At 46.0% G+C, this 19,935-nt stretch overlaps 1 protein-coding gene across 2 annotated transcripts in view; it reads left to right on the top strand.

Moving 5' to 3' along the window:
• eea1 (early endosome antigen 1) overlaps nt 1–19,935 on the top strand; it is a 50,809-nt gene that overhangs the window by 17,956 nt on the left and 12,918 nt on the right. The window contains exons 9-19 of one of the 2 annotated variants that reach the window (XM_046309975.1): nt 2,783–2,938; nt 6,128–6,244; nt 13,336–13,665; nt 13,862–14,011; nt 14,622–14,741; nt 15,083–15,286; nt 16,221–16,421; nt 16,630–16,743; nt 17,281–17,436; nt 17,615–17,754; nt 19,599–19,929. In XM_046309975.1, coding sequence (XP_046165931.1) covers nt 2,783–2,938; nt 6,128–6,244; nt 13,336–13,665; nt 13,862–14,011; nt 14,622–14,741; nt 15,083–15,286; nt 16,221–16,421; nt 16,630–16,743; nt 17,281–17,436; nt 17,615–17,754; nt 19,599–19,929 — 2,019 coding nt within the window. Of the gene's footprint in view, nt 1–2,782; nt 2,939–5,264; nt 5,729–6,127; nt 6,245–13,335; nt 13,666–13,861; nt 14,012–14,621; nt 14,742–15,082; nt 15,287–16,220; nt 16,422–16,629; nt 16,744–17,280; nt 17,437–17,614; nt 17,755–19,598; nt 19,930–19,935 lie in introns of those variants that run through there. The other variant, XM_046309984.1, reaches the window with a different exon arrangement.

Here is a 19,935-nt window from a genome sequence, read left to right as displayed (position 1 = left end):
GTGTGTGTGTGTGTTTATATATGTATGTAGAATAGACTGACGGGTTTCAGAAGAAAGGTCTTTGTTTCTGCCCATTTTGAGACGTAATCGAAGCCACAAATGCTGATGCTCCATATATATATACACACTACCGTTCTAAAGTTTGGGGTCACTTAGAAATGTCCTTGTTTTTGAAAGAAAAGCACATTTTTTGTCCATTAAAATAACATCAGCTGGAAACGGCAGATAAAAAAAAAATGGAATATCTACATAGGCGTACAGAGGCCCATTATCAGCAACTATCACTCTTGTGTTCCAATGGCACGTTGTGTTATCTTTTCCAAGTTTATCCTTTTATAAGGCTAATTTATCATTAGAAAACCCTTTTGCAATTATGTTAGCACAGCTGAAAACTGTTCTGATTAAAGAAGCAATAAAACTTCTTTAGACTAGTTGAGTATCTGGAGCATCAGCATTTGTGGCTTTGATTACAGGCTCAAAATGGTCAGAAACAAAGACCTTTCTTCTGAAACTCGTCAGTCTATTCTTCTTCAGAGAAATTAAGGGTATTCCATGCGAGATATTGCCCTTCACAGAACAGCTCAAACGGGCTCTAACCAGAATAGAAAGAGGAGAGGGAGGCCCCGGTGCACAACTGAGCAAGAGGGCAAGTACATTAGAGTGTCAAGTTTGAGAAAGAGGCCTCACACATCCTCAACTGGCAGCTTTGTTAAATAGTACCCGCAAAACACCAGTCTCAACGTGAAGATGCGACTCCGGGTTGCTGGCCTTCTAGGCAGAGTTGCAAAGAGGTGGGGTTTCAGGTGTCTCCGGAAGGTGGTGATTGACTCCGCTGTCCTGGCTGACCTTTGTTTGCAATTACAGAGATCATACGTTTCCTGTAGTTCTTGACCAGGTTTGTACACACTGCAGCAGGGATTTTGGCCCACTCCTCCATACAGACCTTCTCCAGATCCCTCAGGTTTTGGGGCTGTCACTGGGCAATACGGACTTTCAGCTCCTTCCAAAGATTTTCTATTGGGTTCGGGTCTGGAGACTGGCTAGGCCACTCCAGGACCTTGAGATGCTTCTTACGGAGCCACTCCTTAGTTGCCCTGGCTGTGTGTTCAGGTCATTGTCATGCTGGAAGACCCAGCCACGACCCATCTTCAATGCTCTTACTGAGGGAAGGAGGTTGTTGGCCAAGATCTCGCGATACATGGCCCCATGCATCCTCCCCTCAATACGGTGCAGTCGTCCTGTCCCCTTTGCAGAAAAGCATCCCCAAAGAATGATGTTTCCACCTCCATGCTTCACGGTTGGGATGGTGTTCTTGGGGTTGTATTCATCCTTCTTCTTCCTCCAAACACGGGGAATGGAGTTTAGACCAAAAAGCTCTATTTGTCTCATCAGACCACATGACCTTCTCCTATTCCTCCTCTGGATCATCAAGATGGTGATTGGCAAACTTCAGATGGGCCTGGACATGCGCTGACTTGAGCAGGGGGACCTTGCGTGCGCTGCAGGATTTTAATCCATGAAGGCATAGTGTGTTTCAAATGGTTTTCTTTGAGACTGTGGTCCCAGCTCTCTTCAGGTCATTGACCAGGTCCTGCCGTGTAGTTCTGGGCTGATCCCTCACCTTCCTCATGATCATTGATGCCCCACGAGGTGAGATCTTGCATGGAGCCCCAGACCGAGGGTGATTGACCGTCATCTTGAACTTCTTCCATTTAAAATAATTGCGCCAACAGTTGTTGCCTTCTCACCAAGCTGCTTGCCTATTGTCCTGTAGCCCATCCCAGCCTTGTGCAGGTCTACAATTTTATCCCTGATGTCCTTACACAGCTGTCTGGTCTTGGCCATTGTGGAGAGGTTGGAGTCTGTTTGAGTGTGTGGACAGGTGTCTTTTATACAGGTAATGAGTGGAGAAGAGGAGGGCTTCTTAATGAAAAACTAACAGGTCTGTGAGAGCTGGAATTCTTACTGGTTGGTAGGTGATCAAATACTTGTTGCATGCAATAAAATGCTAATTAATTACTTCAAAATCAAACAATGGGATTTTCTGGATTTTTGTTTTAGATTCCGTCTCTCACAGTTGAAGTGTACCTATGATAAAAAAATTACAGACCTCTACATGCTTTGTAAGTAGGAAAACCTGCAAAATCGGCAGTGTATCAAATACTTGTTCTCCCCACTGTATATATATATATAGACTGATATATAGACTGATATATAGCTACCAGTTAAAAGTTTGGACACACCTACCCATTCACAGGTTTTTGTTTGTTTACTATTTTCTACATTGTAGAATAATAGTGAAAATATCAAAACTTTGAAATAACACAGATGGAATCATGTAGTAAGCAAAAAAGGGTTAAACAAATAAATGTATCTTATATTTGAGATTCTTCAAAGTAGCCACCCTTTGCCTTGATGACAGGTTTGCACACTCTTGGCATTCTCTCAGCCAGCTTCACCTGGAATGCTTTTCCAAAGGTCTTGAAGGAGTTCCCACATATGCTGAGCCCTTGTTGGCTGCTTTTCCTTCACTCTGCGGAGAGTAGTAACAGTGCTGAAATGTAGCCATTTTTTTTTACAATTTGTCTTACCGTGGACTGACTTAGAGATACTTTTGTAACCCTTTCCAGCTTTATTTATAGCAACAATTCTTAATCTTAGGTCTTCTGAGATCTCTTTTGTTCGAGGCATGGTTCTCACTCAGGCAATGATTCTTGTGAATAGCAAAGCCCAAACCTCTTCCCCCTCTGCCCTCACCTCGGATCCTTCTTCTACCCCATAGCTGCAGCGGCCAGGAGTGGAGGACGTGGAGCTACTGCAGAAGGAGCTGATTCAGGTGCAGACGTTGATGGACAGGATGACACGTGAGAGGGAGGAGGAGTCCGAACACCTCAAGAGCAAATATGAGCAGCTGCAGGCTGACCACACCAGCTCAGAGGTAAGGCTGCAGAGGGAATGGCACATCTTGCTCTTGGATTAGTTTTGTGTTACTGGTCCAGTTTTTACTGCTAGTTTCTTCACTATTCCTTAGTGCAAGGCAGGCCCAAGGGGTTAGGGCAGCTAGTCAGTTAGCGCTTTGGCTTCTCTGTTTGCACAAGGGAGACTTCAGGAAATATGCTTGTAATCTTCTTTACACACACACACTACTCCCGAGTGGCGCAGCAGTCTAAGGCATTGCATTTCAGTGCAAGAAGCGTCACTACAGACAACCTGGTTAGAATCCAGGCTGTATCATAACCGGCCGTAATTGGGAGTCCCATAAGTCGACTCAGCCAGATCCAGCTCACTATTAGATGGATGTTAGTTTAAAATGGTTTAAAACAGTTTTTAGTGCATTGATTCGTATTCGTCCCGCATTGGGTTCTTTCCATGACTCAAATTCAATCGCACCGAATCGTTTCAAACTAAAAGTATTCGTTGCTGTATCGTATCTGAGCCGATGTATCTACACTGAAAAAATATTTAAATGCAACATGTGAAGTGTTGGTCCCATGTTTCAAGAGCTGAAATAAAAGATCCCAAAAATTTCCAGTACGCACAAAAAAAACAATTTCTCTCAAAGGTTGTGGACAAATGTGTTTACATCGCTGTTAGTCAGCATTTCTCCTTTGCCAAGATAATCCATCCACCTGACAGGTGTGGCATATCAAGAAGCTGATTAAACAGCATGATCATTACAGAGTTGGACCTTGTGCTGTTGGCATGCTGACTGCAGGAATGTCCACCAGAGCTGTTGCCAGATAATTGAATGTTTATTTCTCTTATCATAAACCGCCTCCAATATAATTTTAGAGAATTTGCTGTGCATCTAACCGGCCTCACAACCGCAGACTATGTGTATGGCGTTGTGTTTGCTGATGTCAACGTTGTGAACAGAGTGCCCCATGGTGGGGTTATGGTATGGGCAGGCATAAGCTATGGACAACGAACACAATTGCATTTTATTGTTGGCAATTTGAATGCACAGAAATACTGTGACGCGATCCGAGGCGTATTGTGAGGCCCATTTTATTTATTTTCATGGTATCGATGACCAACAAATGCATATCTGTATTCCCAGTGAAATTCAGAGATTAGGGCCTAATAAATATATTTCAATTGACTGATTTCCTTAAATGAACTGTAACTCAGTTAAATCTTTGAAATTATTGCATGTTGCGTTTTTATGTTTTTGTTCAGTATAGATTCGTATCGAATTGTGAAGAGAGAAGCACGTCCCTATCACATACACAGTCAGAAAACTATGTAAATATTGAATAAAAAAACGAAAGGTTTTATATTCCCTTTAACAATTGTTGAATTGTCACATACTCCATTCACATGGCATTGACATCATACAAGTGTTCTCCAAGTGGATATGATGTTTTTGTTTAACAATTTCTCAATAAACAGAAAACCTTTACTCTCATTCTACAACCTTTGCCTAGTCGTAAACACTGATTAGACACTGATTCTCCCTCACCTAGCATCTACACTTAACACGCTCCAGATTGGCCACAATAACCTTCATATTCAATGTTTTTGAATAAAGGGAGGCTTGAACTCATGTTCCTAATCCTGCATACTTCAGTGATATTTAATGCATTATTGAACCCATAAGACTTTGGGAGAAGTAGAGGACTAGCTATGAGTGTTTCTGACCGTGTTCATCCTAAATGGCACCCTATTCCCTAAATAGTATACTGCTTTTAGTCAGGGCCCTGGTGCACTAAATAGGGAATAGGGTGCTATTTTGGACACAACCTGTGTCCGCTCCAGGTCCCCCTCAATCTCTCTCGCTCTGCCAGTCCCCACAGACCTCTGGTTGATATTTTCAACTGCACAATAAGGGATTGAATGAATACATTTGAATATTAAAAGACCTTGGCTCAGGTTCTTTTGATTTATAATTTTTATTGTGTAATAGCCTTCAGCTGTGATGAATTAACAAGTGCTGCTGTTGTGGTGAGTTAACTGCCTGGGACAGTAGTTTAGAATCCCACTGATACTTCTAGGTGACGCATCAGACTTTTTTGTTTTTTGTTTCAAACGCAGTCCAAACATAGATAATTAGGCAGAAATATGCGAATACACACACTTATATACACATACACAAAAAAACTACTTTTTTAATTGGCTCTCCTAATAGATGACAACTTGCATCACTTCAGTTTATACAAAAATGAAATATTTTGCATATTTCATTGAAGGTCGCAACTGTTAAGGACTCACCTGACCTTTTTATAATGGAATAATGCATTGTGAATAAATCTCATAGGTTCATGGGGGTCTTGCCTGGCTCATCCTGTAGTCCTACCTGGGCTAGTAGACTATATTACCCATCTACCCCTGTCCTACCTGGGCTTGACCACACAACCCCCTGTCCTCAACCTGTTTTAACTGTGCTAGACTACACTACCTATCCACCCCGGCTTTAGTAAATCCGCTTAATAACCCCAACTTTAACAAAAACAACCACTTCCTGCTTGCTCACGAGGGTCACCTAGCTGGACGATGTGCAGATTGAATCACTCGTCTTTCCAAAGAAAGGTTGGTCATTGATACCCAGTTGTTTGGATGTTGAGATGATTTAAACCAATCGCCTAATCTCTGACCCATTTGCTCAGCTCAACTCTGGTGTTCTTCTATGTGTTGTTTACTTGTCTCTTTCCCTTTCTTTTCTTCCACTTCTCCTCTTCACCCAAATCTCTCCATAATTTCCCCTTGATTTAAGATCCGGAAACTGGAGGTAAAAAGCATTCCTTTTTTACTCTGCCCCTTGATTTCCTCACCAGTTTATGGATGTTTCAGTGACAATATGTTTTCAGGAACGTGATTTCTTTCTTTTAGGTGTCCCTGCTCCCTGTATGTTTGTTTGTGTTTATGTGACTTCATACCAATTGTGATTCCTTGCTTGGCTCGCTCTTCGTTCTGTATGGATGCTCTGTAGCCTTGCAGTCTTCAAGAATGCCAAGTCGTGGCATTTTTTAAGTATATCTTTTTTTATTTGAGCTTAAACCCTCGTTGCCTGTGGGTATGTGTAGTCCTCCTGAGTCTGGAGTGTTGACCACTCGACCAGAATCTGGCACATGGCATGTGAATGTTTTTCAGTAAAGTATCTCACATTGTTTTTGTGTGTGTGTTCCAGATGACCATCTCCCAGCTGAAGGCAGAGCTAGAGAAGGGACCTCAGGAGGCAGCTGTGTACACCCAGCAGATTCACCAACTCCAGAGCTCTCTGAACAACCTGCAGCAACAGAGCCAGGTAACACACAATTCCACAGACACACACTTTCACAAACTAATACTTCCCTGTAGTTTAAACAATGCTCCATCAGTCTATGTCACCACCATCCCAAATTCAGGCAATTTGCCTCCCATTAAGACACTTCGTTTGCCACCTTTACAATCCTAACAATAGATGAAACACTACTCACACTTGCGCGACCAACTATGGATGTGCCAGCTGAAATAGCAATATACACCCAGTCCCCAATTTACGGTGACTGCAGTCATTTTAACATGCCTTACCAACTGCCCCTCGCCAAAACGTGGTAGCCTTGCCAGCCCATTCTCTAAGTCTCTTAACCCAGCCTCTTCACTTACCACCCTCTCCATCTCAATGCTCTGCTGTCACCAGCCTGTGATGAGCTTTCATTGGCAACTTCGACATGTTGACAAAACACACACACAACTAAACCAACAGGGGGTTCATCTCTGTCATACCCCTGCCATGGCAACCTGTCACTTTGGGCTAAAATACAACTGTTGGTAACCGCACCGATGTGCCCAGTGGGGCTTTCAACTTTAAGGGCCTTTGTTTTGGTTGCCAGATAGGGATTAGGCCCCCTGTGTCAGGCGTGTTGATCGTGCTGCCGGCACAGCTGCTGTCTGTACCCCAAGTAAGTGTCTGGGAGAGAGGGGGGATTAGGGAGCTGGAAGATAGCCCACCACGGAACCCCCACCCGGGCTCACTTGAAAAATAGATTTTTCGCATTTTGAATTCCCTTGTTAAATAAAAGATAAATAAATAAAATAATGAAACGATTGTGGGATAAATAAACTGTGCAGGTGTTGTTACACGTGATCTACCACTGCGAGGATGATCAGCTGTCCGTCCTGTCTCCCTGTAGTGCTGTCTTAGGCGTCTCACAGTACGGACATGGCCATTTATTGCCACATCTGCAGTCCTCTCCTCATGCCTCCTTGCAGCATGCCTAAGGCATGTTCACGCAGATGAGTAGGGACCATGGGCATCTTTCTTTTGGTGTTTTTCAGAGTCAGTAGAAAGGCCTTTTTAGTGTCCTAAGTTTTCATAACTGTGACCTTAATACCCTTCCGTCTGTAAGCTGTTAGTGTACTAATGACCGTTCCACAGGTGCATGTTCATTAATTGTTTATGGTTCATTGAACAAGCATGGGAAACAGTGTTTAAACCCTTTACAATGAAGATCTGTGAAGTTATTTGGATTTTTACAAATTATCTTTGAAAGACAGGGTCCTGAAAAGGGGACTTATCTTTTTTTGCTGAGTTTACATACACACACAACACACACACTGTTACAGGCTTTGGTGTTTGTCTTTTTACTCTCTATCCTAAGTTGTTGTGGGTCTTTCTTTTAGTTAGTCTTTAAAATAAAATTTAAAAAACTTACTAGTGGCTTTGCCAACGTTCAGCGGGCACCCACATGGTGCCTTTCAGAACCCCTTACTAGTGGCTTTGCCAACATTCAGCGGGCACCCACATGGTGCCTTTCAGAACCCCTTACTAGTGGCTTTGCCAACATTCAGCGGGCACCCACATGGTGCCTTTCAGAACCCCTTACTAGTGGCTTTGCCAACATTCAGCGGGCACCCACATGGTGCCTTTCAGAACCCCTTACTAGTGGCTTTGCCAACTTTCAGCGGGCACCCACACGGTGCCTTTCAGAACCCCTTACTAGTGGCTTTGCCAACGTTCAGCGGGCACCCACACGGTGCCTTTCAGAACCCCTTACTAGTGGCTTTGCCAACGTTCAGCGGGCACCCACACGGTGCCTTTCAGAACCCCTTACTAGTGGCTTTGCCAACGTTCAGCGGGCACCCACATGGTGCCTTTCAGAACCCCTTACTAGTGGCTTTGCCAACGTTCAGCGGGCACCCACATGGTGCCTTTCAGAACCCCTTACTAGTGGCTTTGCCAACGTTCAGCGGGCACCCACAAGGTGCCTTTCAAAACCCCTTACTAGTGGCTTTGCCAACGTTCAGCGGGCACCCACAAGGTGCCTTTCAAAACCCCTTCTGAACCCCTTTCTGTTTTGTTTGTTAGTTCCTTTTGTTGTGAGTGACATTTTGAGTTTGTCTTCTGGGAATGTCACACACACACACACACACGATAACCTGCCCAGGGACTGCGGTTGAAAATTAGCCGGTTAAAACCGGCACTTTTACTGAAACGTTGATTAATGTGCACTGTCCCTGTAAAAATAAATTAAATAAACAAACAGCTCTAAACGTATTGGGACACTGACATTTTTTGTTGTTTTGGCTCTGTTCTCCAGCACCTTGGATTTGATGCATGACTGTGGAATTATATAATGGCTGAGGTTAACGTTCCGACTGTCCGCTTTAATCTGAGGGTATTTTCATCCATATCGGGTTAACCGTTGAGAAGTGATACAACATTTGCACATAGTCCCCCCATTTTAGGGGACCAAAAGTATTGGGACAAATTCACTTGTTTTTTAAAGTAGTAAATAGTTAAGGACTTGGACCCATATTCAGAGCACGCAATGTCTACATCAAGCTTTGATACATTTTCTGTTTGCTTTGGGTGTTTCAGATTATTTTGTGCCCAATAGAAATGAATGGTAAATAATGTATTGTGTCATTTTAGAGTCACTTTTATTATAAATAAGAGCAGAATATTTCTAAACACTTTTACATTAATGTGAATGCTACCACGATGATTAAGGATAATCCTGAATGAATTGCAACTGATGAGTGAGAGTTATACTGGGGAGGCATGTAGCATAGTGGTGAGAGCGTTGGGCCAGTAACTGAAAGGTTGCTAGATCGAATCCCCGAGCTGACATGGTAAAAATCTGTCATTCTGCCCCCGAACAAGACAGTTAACCCACAGTTCCTAGGCCATCATTGTAAATAAGAATTTGTTCTTAACTGACTTGCCTAGGTTAAATAAAGGTTAAATAAACAAATACACACATTACATTACATTACATTTAAGTCATTTAGCAGACGCTCTTATCCAGAGCGACTTACAAACAAATACAGTATCATACCCCCAAGACATGCTAGTTTCTGTAGAAATAAATCAGATCAAGACTGAACTGTGCGATACAGTATGGAGTTGTAGTTTCCAAAAGGCCCAAATTCTACATAGTTTAGCATAGAAAATGTGGTAATTAACTACAACGACCATAATCCATTGCGTGCCAGCACTTGTCCAGTCTGTGCAGAGCAGAGACTGAGGAGTGAACCGTGATACATTTTTTTTATTAAAAAAAAAAAGAAACCGAAACCAAACCGACCTCAAAGTACTAATCGCTCAGCACTACTGACATCCAACCTGAGTTGCTAGGCGTGGTGGAAAACATGTTTTCTGGATGCGGTGGGTTGGACAGAGACATGTTGGGATGGGGGGAATAGGATGGGGAGTCTGAGGTGTAGGCCCACCTATTTTTCTTTATATACCAAATTTATTATTACGAAATCCTGTTTGATCAATATGATTTCTGTGTGTGTTTTTATTTTTATTTTGAGTCAGCCTGTTATATAAACTGAATATATGAATTTATATTTGACCTGTAATATTTGAATCCGGCCTATGATACAACCTCTCTCGATCTTTCCCCACTGTCATCCTCACCTATCTGTTCAAGGAAGTCAGAAAATACCTTTACAAATATTTATAAAATAAAATACGGGAGGATAGAGGACAGTTGAGTAGAAACAGAGAGAAGAGGTGGATACTGGATAGAGTGAAACAACGAGGGAGGGGAGGAAAGAGGTAGCGAAAGAAAATGATGCATAGAGACAGGAGACTGCGAGAAATCGGGGAGATATGTACCAAGGTTGAAACAAGGACATGGAAGGAGAGGGATGGACAGAGGGGTTGGAAGAAGTTGAAGAGGGAGGGATAGAGCCACTCATAAATGAGGCTCAGCTGCTGTGGGACCGGAGGGGAAAAAGATCAGTGTCTGGCATTTTCTATGTCCCAGTCATGTCCCCCAGTTACCAGCACTGTTGTTCACACCATTTTATTATATATCATTCCCCTTGTGCCAAGTTTACTACACACACACACACACACACACACACACACACACACACACACACACACACACACACACACACACACACACACACACACACACACACACACACACACACACACACACACACACACACACACACACACACACAGCATTCAATTTCCTGTCGTAAAACGTATTCCTCTGGAATTCCTGCCCCTTCTGCAGGTCTGTAGGGATGCAGTGTTCTTTTCAGAGGTTGAACGACCAATGTCACTATGATACGTGAGAAGGTATCTGTACATTTTGTTTTGTTTAACAGGAACTGAGCTGTTAATGAGAGTGCTGTTAAATTAATCCTATTTTTTTCACTTTAGTCAACATCTCCCAATGTCAAATATTTTAAGGAGGTGTTACATTTAGTTTTTCTATTACAAGGGGTTCTTACACCCTTTAGCAGATTGCCCCTCATGCTTATCTGTTCAGAGTATCTGTTTCTGTCTTTCAAAACATTCTGAAACACCAGTTCTCTTACATTTACATTTACATTTAAGTCATTTAGCAGACGCTCTTATCCAGAGCGACTTACAAATTGGTGCATTCACCTTATGACATCCAGTGGAACAACCACTTTACAATAGTGCATCTAAATATTTTAAGGGGGGTGAGAAGGATTACTTTATCCTATCCTAGGTATTCCTTAAAGAGGTGGGGTTTCAGGTGTCTCCGGAAGGTGGTGATTGACTCCGCTGTCCTGGCGTCGTGAGGGAGTTTGTTCCACCATTGGGGAGCCAGAGCAGCGAACAGTTTTGACTGAGCTGAGCGGGAACTGTACTTCCTCATTGGTAGGGAGGCGAGCAGGCCAGAGGTGGATGAACGCAGTGCCCTTATTTGGGTGTAGGGCCTGATCAGAGCCTGGAGGTACTGAGGTGCCGTTCCCCTCACAGCTCCGTAGGCAAGCACCATGGTCTTGTAGCGGATGCGAGCTTCAACTGGAAGCCAGTGGAGAGAGCGGAGGAGCGGGGTTGAGAGAACTTGGGAAGGTTGAACACTAGACGGGCTGCGGCGTTCTGGATGAGTTGTAGGGGTTTAATGGCACAGGCAGGGAGCCCAGCCAACAGCGAGTTGCAGTAATCCAGACGGGAGATGACAAGTGCCTGGATTAGGACCTGCGCCGCTTCCTGTGTGAGGCAGGGTCGTACTCTGCGGATGTTGTAGAGCATGAACCTACAGGAATGGGCCACCGCCTTGATGTTAGTTGAGAACGACAGTTTGTTGTCCAGGATCACACCAAGGTTCTTAGCGCTCTGGGAGGAGGACACAATGGAGTTGTCAACCGTGATGGCGAGATCATGGAACGGGCAGTCCTTCCCCGGGAGGAAGAGCAGCTCCGTCTTGCCGAAGTTCAGCTTGAGGTGGTGATCCGTCATCCACACTGATATGTCTGCCAGACATGCAGAGATGCGATTCGCCACCTGGTCATCAGAAGGGGGAAAGGAGAAGATTAATTGTGTGTCGTCTGCATAGCAATGATAGGAGAGACCATGTGAGGTTATGACAGAGCCAAGTGACTTGGTGTATAGCGAGAATAGGAGAGGGCCTAGAACAGAGCCCTGGGGGACACCAGTGGTGAGAGCGCGTGGTGAGGAGACAGATTCTCGCCACGCCACCTGGTAGGAGCGACCTGTCAGGTAGGACGCAATCCAAGCGTGGGCCGCGCCGGAGATGCCCAACTCGGAGAGGGTGGAGAGGAGGATCTGATGGTTCACAGTATCGAAGGCAGCCGATAGGTCTAGAAGGATGAGAGCAGAGGAGAGAGGGTTAGCTTTAGCGGTGCGAAGCGCCTCCGTGATACAGAGAAGAGCAGTCTCAGTTGAATGACTAGTCTTGAAACCTGACTGATTTGGATCAAGAAGGTCATTCTGAGAGAGATAGCGGGAGAGCTGACCAAGGACGGCACGTTCAAGAGTTTTGGAGAGAAAAGAAAGAAGGGATACTGGTCTGTAGTTGTTGACATCGGAGGGATCGAGTGTAGGTTTTTTCAGAAGGGGTGCAACTCTCGCTCTCTTGAAGACGGAAGGGACGTAGCCAGCGGTCAGGGATAAGTTGATGAGCGAGGTGAGGTAAGGGAGAAGGTCTCCGGAAATGGTCTGGAGAAGAGAGGAGGGGATAGGGTCGAGCGGGCAGGTTGTTGGGCGGCCGGCCGTCACAAGACGCGAGATTTCATCTGGAGAGAGAGGGGAGAAAGAGGTCAGAGCACAGGGTAGGGCAGTGTGAGCAGAACCAGCGGTGTTGTTTGACTTAGCAAACGAGGATCGGATGTCGTCGATCTTCTTTTCAAAATGGTTGACGAAGTCATCTGCAGAGAGGGAGGAGGGGGGAGGGGGAGGAGGATTCAGGAGGGAGGAGAATGTGGCAAAGAGCTTCCTAGGGTTAGAGGCAGATGCTTGGAATTTAGAGTGGTAGAAAGTGGCTTTAGCAGCAGAGACAGAGGAGGAAAATGTAGAGAGGAGGGAGTGAAAGGATGCCAGGTCCGCAGGGAGGCGAGTTTTCCTCCATTTCCGCTCGGCCTTCCGGAGCCCTGTTCTGTGAGCTCGCATTGAGTCGTCAAGCCACGGAGCGGGAGGGGAGGACCGAGCCGGCCTGGAAGATAGGGGACATAGAGAGTCAAAGGATGCAGAAAGGGAGGAGAGGAGGGTTGAGGAGGCAGAATCAGGAGATAGGTTGGAGAAGGTTTGAGCAGAGGGAAGAGATGATAGGATGGAAGAGGAGAGAGTAGCGGGGGAGAGAGAGCGAAGGTTGGGACGGCGCGATACCATCCGAGTAGGGGCAGTGTGGGAAGTGTTGGATGAGAGCGAGAGGGAAAAGGATACAAGGTAGTGGTCGGAGACTCTTCACAACCTGTTAATATATGCCATTTAGCTGACTTTTATCCAAAGCAACTTACGTAACTTATGTTAGCGTATACATCTATGTGTTTGTGATGTTCTCTGCCAGAGTTGTACCCATGACCTTGCTGTTGCTAGCGCCATCGTCTTATCGACTGAGCCGCACAGGACCGTAATCACTAGCTAATCACTTTACCCCCTCTGGTTCCCTCCAGATGCTTTCAGAGAAGCTGCTGCGCAGGGAGAAGGAGTTTCAGGAGCTGGAGGAAGGCCTGAGGACCGAGCAGGTCTCCAAGAAGACAGCCCAGGCCAGCCTGCACCAGAGGGAGCTGGAGGTGCAAGAGCTCCAGGCCCGGGCAGTGAGTGCCGAGGCCAGCCTGCAGAGAGCCCAGGCAGAGCTGGGGGAGGAAGCCGGGAGGCTCCGAAGGGAGTTGGCTGAGCTAGAGGCCAAGCACAGGGAGGTGAAGACTGAGAGGAAGCAGCTGCAGCAGCAGAGGGAGGAGAGGGAGAGCCAAGGCCTGGCGCAGCAGGGTGAGATCTGCCAGGTTAGTGAGTAACACATGCACACGGTCAAACACCAATAACCTACGTGTCAGACACTCACACATGACTATAACCATACACACACACGCACACAGGTCAGACACACAAGTCTTTGCTTATCAATGATACTGTATATTAGGTATAAGCCTTCCTCTCTTCCTCCCGTCTTCCCATCCTCTTCCTCCCCCTGTGTTGTAGCTGCATGCTAAGCTGCTGGAGGCGGAGCGGCAGCTGGGGGAGGTGCAGGGCCGTCTGAAGGAGCAGAGGCAGCTCTCTGGGGAGAAACTAAAGGACCGCGAGCAACAAGCCGCCGACCTGCAGATCAAACTGTCCCGCTCAGAGGAACAGGTAGGGACACCACATGAGTTCCGTATATAGGATGGGTATAGACAGAATTACTGGAACGGACATTCCCATTTAAAGGGATACTTACGGATTTTGGCAATGATCCTCAGAGGCAGATGAACTTGTGGATACCATTTGTATGTCTCTGTGTACAGTATGACTGTAGTTAGTTTTGCGAGCCAATGCTAACTAGCGTTAGCGCAATGACTGAAATTCTATGGATATCTGCTACAGACTTCCAGTCATTGCGCTAATGCTAGTTAGCAATTGCGCTAGTTAGCAACTTCCTTCAAACCGCACACAGAGACATACAAATTGTATCCACAAATTAATCTGAGTAGATAAAGGGCCTCATTGCCAAAATCCCCAAATATCCCTTTAAATCCATGTTCTCTGATAGGTGGACAAGCGGTCATATTGACCATGTATTTCTCTGGGAGTGGTAGAGTTGAACAGAGGCCAATACTGTTATATAATGGATATTGTTGCACAAGGTCCTTTTATAGACTGGCCTGCCTATTAGAAGTGACTCTCTATAGGTGGGGGTTCAGAATGAGGCCATAAACAGAGCTACTGTATTGGGTTTGACCTCTGCATGTGTGTCTTGCTTTAGTTGAAGGAGAACAGCAGTAAGACATTGGACCTGCAGCACCAGCTAGAGAAAGCTAAGCAGCAACACCAGGAGCTCCAGGGCCTGCAGCAGAACACCAACACCAAGCTCAGAGAGGCACAGGTACTACCGGACATGTCAACGTAGCAGTTCAAGAAAAGTATTTTGTCAGTACAACTCACCTCTTTCACCGTGTGTATAGTAGAATCTATGTGAAGTGTTGCTCAGCACCAGAAAACCCACCACGCATTAGTACAAGGTCACATTTACTAGGGCACACCTTAGCAAAACGGAAAACAACATTTCTTGTTGGACAAGTCCATGTCGTCCCACCCTGTTTCAGTCTATTTCTTTTCCTGTCTGATGCCTAATGAACATGACTAAGGACTTCTGCTTAGAAAGTGCTTCGGACAACACGTTTGTTTGACTCTTCTCCCTCTGCCACTTCGTCCCTGGCCTGTTAGAATGACCTGGAGCAGGTGCTGCGTCAGATCGGGGACAAGGACCAGAAGATCCAGAACCTGGAGGCCCTGCTGCAGAAGACCAAGGACAGCGTGAGTCAGCTGGAGGCCGAGAGGGAGGACCTGGTGGCCAAGATCCAGGCCGGGGAAGGAGAGACTGCTGTGCTCAACCAGCTTCAGGAGAAGAACCACACACTACAGACGCAGGTAGGGCTGGGCGGTAAACCGTATTTGACTATATATGGTATTGATGCACGGACCGGTTTGGATATTTACTTTACCTCACATAACATTATTTCAGTGTTTGGTTTGTTAAATGTAATATTCATGTCATAACTGAGTGATGAAACAAAACAAAAAAAGGTTGTCAATCTTCTGTTCTTAACGCCAGTAAGAAACGAACAGTAGAGAACTGCTAATGTGCTAGCAAGAGCTGCACACATGTACTTTTTTGTCATGAATAGGGCCTGTGAGGCAGCGCTGGTGCCAAAAGCACCATAGAAATCAGCACAATGCCCCTTGTGGCGAAAGTAAGAATAGCCATTGAATCCATAAAAAAATACTACTTATTTTTGGCTGAACAGTATAAAACAATCAGCAGAGAGAATGTGTCATGCACTACTCATGAAGCGTATTTAGAACATTAAAAAAAAGAGAGACAAATATCGTAATATGATTATTTGGCCTTGTCGCTCAGCCCTAGACGCAGGTACAAGCAAGACCCACGTGCCCACATGCACAGACAGACGTGTACACGCACACAAAACAGAGCACACACGTAATGCAGTACGGTGATCCATAGAAGTGTGTTGTTCAATTCATGTGCATAGGGGTAAATTCATCCAGTGTAGATGCGTGTGGATTACTGTTGCAGTGCTATTTGGGTTGTTAATTAGATTCATTCCGACATTTCTTAATTTCTTTAAACTTTTTGGATTATGTGTGTTGTTTTGTATTACTGCACTGTTGGAGCTAGAAAACACAAGCATTTCACTGCACCTGCGATAACGTCTGCAAATCTGTGTACCGAACCAATAAACTTTCATTTGCTTTGAGGTAGTGTTAACCACAGTAAAAACATACAGTGGCCTAATCATGATCTGAGAAACAACTAATTGTCTTTCTGTTTTGGGGGCTATAGGTCACACACCTGACAGACAAGCTGAAGAACCAATCGGAGAGCCACAAGCAGGCCCAGGACAACCTCCACAAGCAGGTGCAGGAGCAGAAGACCCTTCTGCGGGCGACACAGGACCAAGCCCAGGCTGTGGAGACCTCTATAAAGGAAGTGAACACCCAGCTGACCGAGAGCAGGGAGAAGGTGGCCCAACTGGACACACAGGTAGGGTGAATGGACTGATGGATGGATAAATATTCTACCTCCCTCTTTTGACTGGAGAGAGGCACAGACAGAAGTGGCCGAGCTGGGGGTCGAACCCCCGTCGCCAGACGGTCATGTGAAAGAGTGTTAACCACTCAACCATAGCCTAAAGAGCGTTTACCACTCAGCCAGATTCTGGCACTGAAATGTTGTGTTGTTGTTTCCCCAGTTGAAGGCTAAGACCGAGATGCTGCTGTCGGCCGAGGCAGCCAAGGCAACCCAGAGAGTAGACCTGGAGAACCACCTGGATACAGCCCAGCATGCACTGCAGGACAAGCAGCAGGTCAGCCATAGTTTCTATGTCTTGAGGTCAGCTCACTCATAGTACTGCAGGCTGAGATGGGTGACGTCAGCAGAATAGACTCATACTAGATGAACATCTGATCTGCCACCATACTCCATACTCCTTAGGCTAGCTAGTTAGCGCGGTGAGGGCTAATCACGTTTCATTCGGTGACGTCACTTGCTCTAAGACCTTGAAGTAGTTATTTCCCTTGCTCAGCAAGGGCCGCAGCTTTTGTGGAGCGATAAGTATCAATTCTGTTGTCGATGTGCCCAGGTAGTGGTGAGGAGAGAGACTGAAGCAATACTGTTACACTAGGCCCCATTCCAATTCTTTCTTTTCCTTCCTTCCTGCCTTCCTTCCTTCCTTCCTTGAAGTAATCACTGATTAGACAGGACAGTGGAACGTCATGTGGTGGAGCCCTTGTGTTCTCCTGTCCCATCATGTCTAGTCAATGATTACTTCAATGAAAGAAGGATGCGCTTTTAGAGAATTTGAATGGGGCCCCCAGTAACCTCATCTCTTCTGTCCTTATAGGAGCTGAGTAAGAGCCTGGCGTGTGTGGAGGAGCAGGGCCGGAGGCTGCAGGCGAGACAGGAGCAGTGTGGCCAGCTGGAGGCCAGTCTGAAGGAGATCAAAGACGAACTACTGATCTCAGAACAGCGCTTAGAGCAGCTGGAGGTGCGGGCCAAGGTCAGTTAAATGCACGCACTCACACACACACATTAGATTTTTGTTTATTACGATATGAAGGGGTTTAGCTCATACACACATCTTGGAATCAGGGTTGTAGTAGAAAGTCACTGTGAGGTCACTGAATTGGCTGTGTGTGTGTGTGTGGCTGTGTGTGTTCTTTGTGCGTGTATGACAGAAAGCGGAGGCGGAGGGGGTGGAGCTGCGTGCTGACAGGAAGCAGGCCCAGCAGGAAGTGCAGAAGCTCCAGAAGCAGGAGTCGGAGGTCAAGGGAAAGCTGAAGGAGCTGGGTTGCCTATTGGAGACTGAGAAGTCTGGGTGAGAACTTACTGCACCTTCTTTATGCTGTCACAGTCAGGTTACCATGTCAATGGACACAACCGGGTCAAAGTTCATTCGGAAAGAATTCAGACCCCTTCACCCCCCCCCCACATTTTGTCATGTTACAGCCTTATTCTAAACTGGATAAAAAATGAAATCCTCATCAATCTACACACAATACCCCATAATGACAGAGCGAAAACAGGTTTTTATTCAGTTTTGCAAATGTATTAAAAAAAAAAACGGATACCTTATTTACATAAGTATTCAGACCCTTTGGTATGAGACTCAAAATTGAGCACGGGTGTGTCCTGTTTCCATTGATCATCCTTGAGATGTTTCTACAATTTGATTGGAGTCCACCTGTGGTACATTCAATTTATTGGAAATTATTTGGAAAGGCACACACCTGTCTATATAAGGTCACACAGTTGACATTCCATGTCACAGCAAAAGCCAAGCCATGAGGTCGAAGGAATTGTCTGTAGAGCGCGGAGACAGGATTGTGTCGAGGCACAGATCTGGGGAAGGGCACCAAAAAAGGTCTGCAGCATTGAAGGTCCCCAAGAACACAGTGGCCTCCATCAGTCTTAAATGGATGGCCGCCCGGCCAAACTAGAGCTGGCCGCCCGGCCAAACTGAGCAATGGGGGCAGAAGGGCCTTGGTCAGGGAGGTGACCAAAAACCTGATGGTCATTCTGACAGAGCTCTAGAGTTCATCTGTGGAGATGGGAGAACCTTCCAGAAGGACAACCATCTCTGCAGCACTCCACCATTCATGCACTTATGGTAGAGTGGCCAGACGGAAGCCACTTCTCAGTAAAGGGCACATGACAGCCCACTTGGATTTTGCCAAAAGGAACCTAAAGGACTCTCATACCATGAGAAACAAGATTCACTGGTCTGATAAAACCAAGATGGAACTCTTTGGCTTGAATGCCAAGCGTCACATCTGGAGGAAACCTGACACCATCCCAACAGTGAAGCATGGTGGTGGCAGCATCATGCTGTGGGGATGTTTTTCAGCGGCAGGGACCGGGAGACTAGTCAGGATAGAGGTAAAGATGAACAGAGTAAAGTACAGAGAGATCCTTGATGAAAACCTGCTCCAAAGCACTCAGGGACCTTAGACTGGGGTAAAGGTAAACGACCCTAAGCACACAGCCAAGACAACGCAGGAGTGGCCTCCAGCCAAGACAACGCAGGAGTGGCTTCCGGACAAGTCTCGGGAAGTCCCTGAGTGGCCCAGCCAGAGCCCGGACTTGAACCCGATCGAACATCTCGGGAGAGACCTGAAAATAGCTGTTCAGCAACACTCCCATCCAACCTGAAAGAGTTTGAGAGGATCTGCAGAGAAGAATAGGAGAAACTCTCCAAATACAGGTGTGCCAAGCTTGTAGCATCATACCCAAGAAGACTTGAGGCAGTAATTGCTGCCAAAGGTGCTTCAACAAAGTACTGAGTAAAGGGTCTGAATACTTATGTAAATGTGATATTTCAGTTTATTCTTTTTATACATTTGTTAACATTTCTAAAGTTGTTTTTGCTTTGAGTAGATTGATGAGGGGGGGAAAACAGTTGAGTCAATTTTAGAATAAGGCTGTAAGGTAACAAAATGTGGGAAAGGTAAAGGGGTCTGAATACTTTTCGAAACTCGAACTGCACTGAATCATCTCCCGACGACAAGGAAAATGACCGTTGCAGCAGCAGTCTATAGACAGTCCATCTGAGTATAAATTAAACGTGGTTCTGGCCATCGACTATAAACCAAGCTTATTTCCTTATTGTTAGTCATTGTACCACATCCAGTACTCTTTATGACCGGTCTCTGCTTCTCTCAGAGCTGCTGAGTTACAGGTGGAGCTGAAGAGAAAAACCTCCTCCCTGAGTGACACGCGACAGCAGCTGGAGCAATGTGAGCAGGAGAAAACCTCCCTCCAGGCCAACTTGGACAAGCTAGCCCAGGAGGGGCAGGCGCAGCAGGCAGAGCTGGACAGGAAAGTCCAGGGCTTGGCCAGAGAGCTCCAGACGGCCCAGCAGGAGAAGGAGGCCCAGGGGAAAGAGCTGGTGGCGGTCAAGGATGGCCTGGCTAAGGCCTCCAAAGCCATGAAGGACAGCCAGATCCAGCTGGACAAGGAGAGGAAGAGCAGCAAGGCAGTTCTGGAGGAGAAGGTGGGT

Source organism: Oncorhynchus gorbuscha, linkage group LG02 (assembly GCF_021184085.1).
Source record: "Oncorhynchus gorbuscha isolate QuinsamMale2020 ecotype Even-year linkage group LG02, OgorEven_v1.0, whole genome shotgun sequence".
NCBI classification, from domain to species: domain Eukaryota; kingdom Metazoa; phylum Chordata; class Actinopteri; order Salmoniformes; family Salmonidae; genus Oncorhynchus; species Oncorhynchus gorbuscha.
The sequence above is the reverse complement of the archived record's forward strand: the minus strand, read 5'-3'. Positions and strand labels throughout refer to the sequence as shown.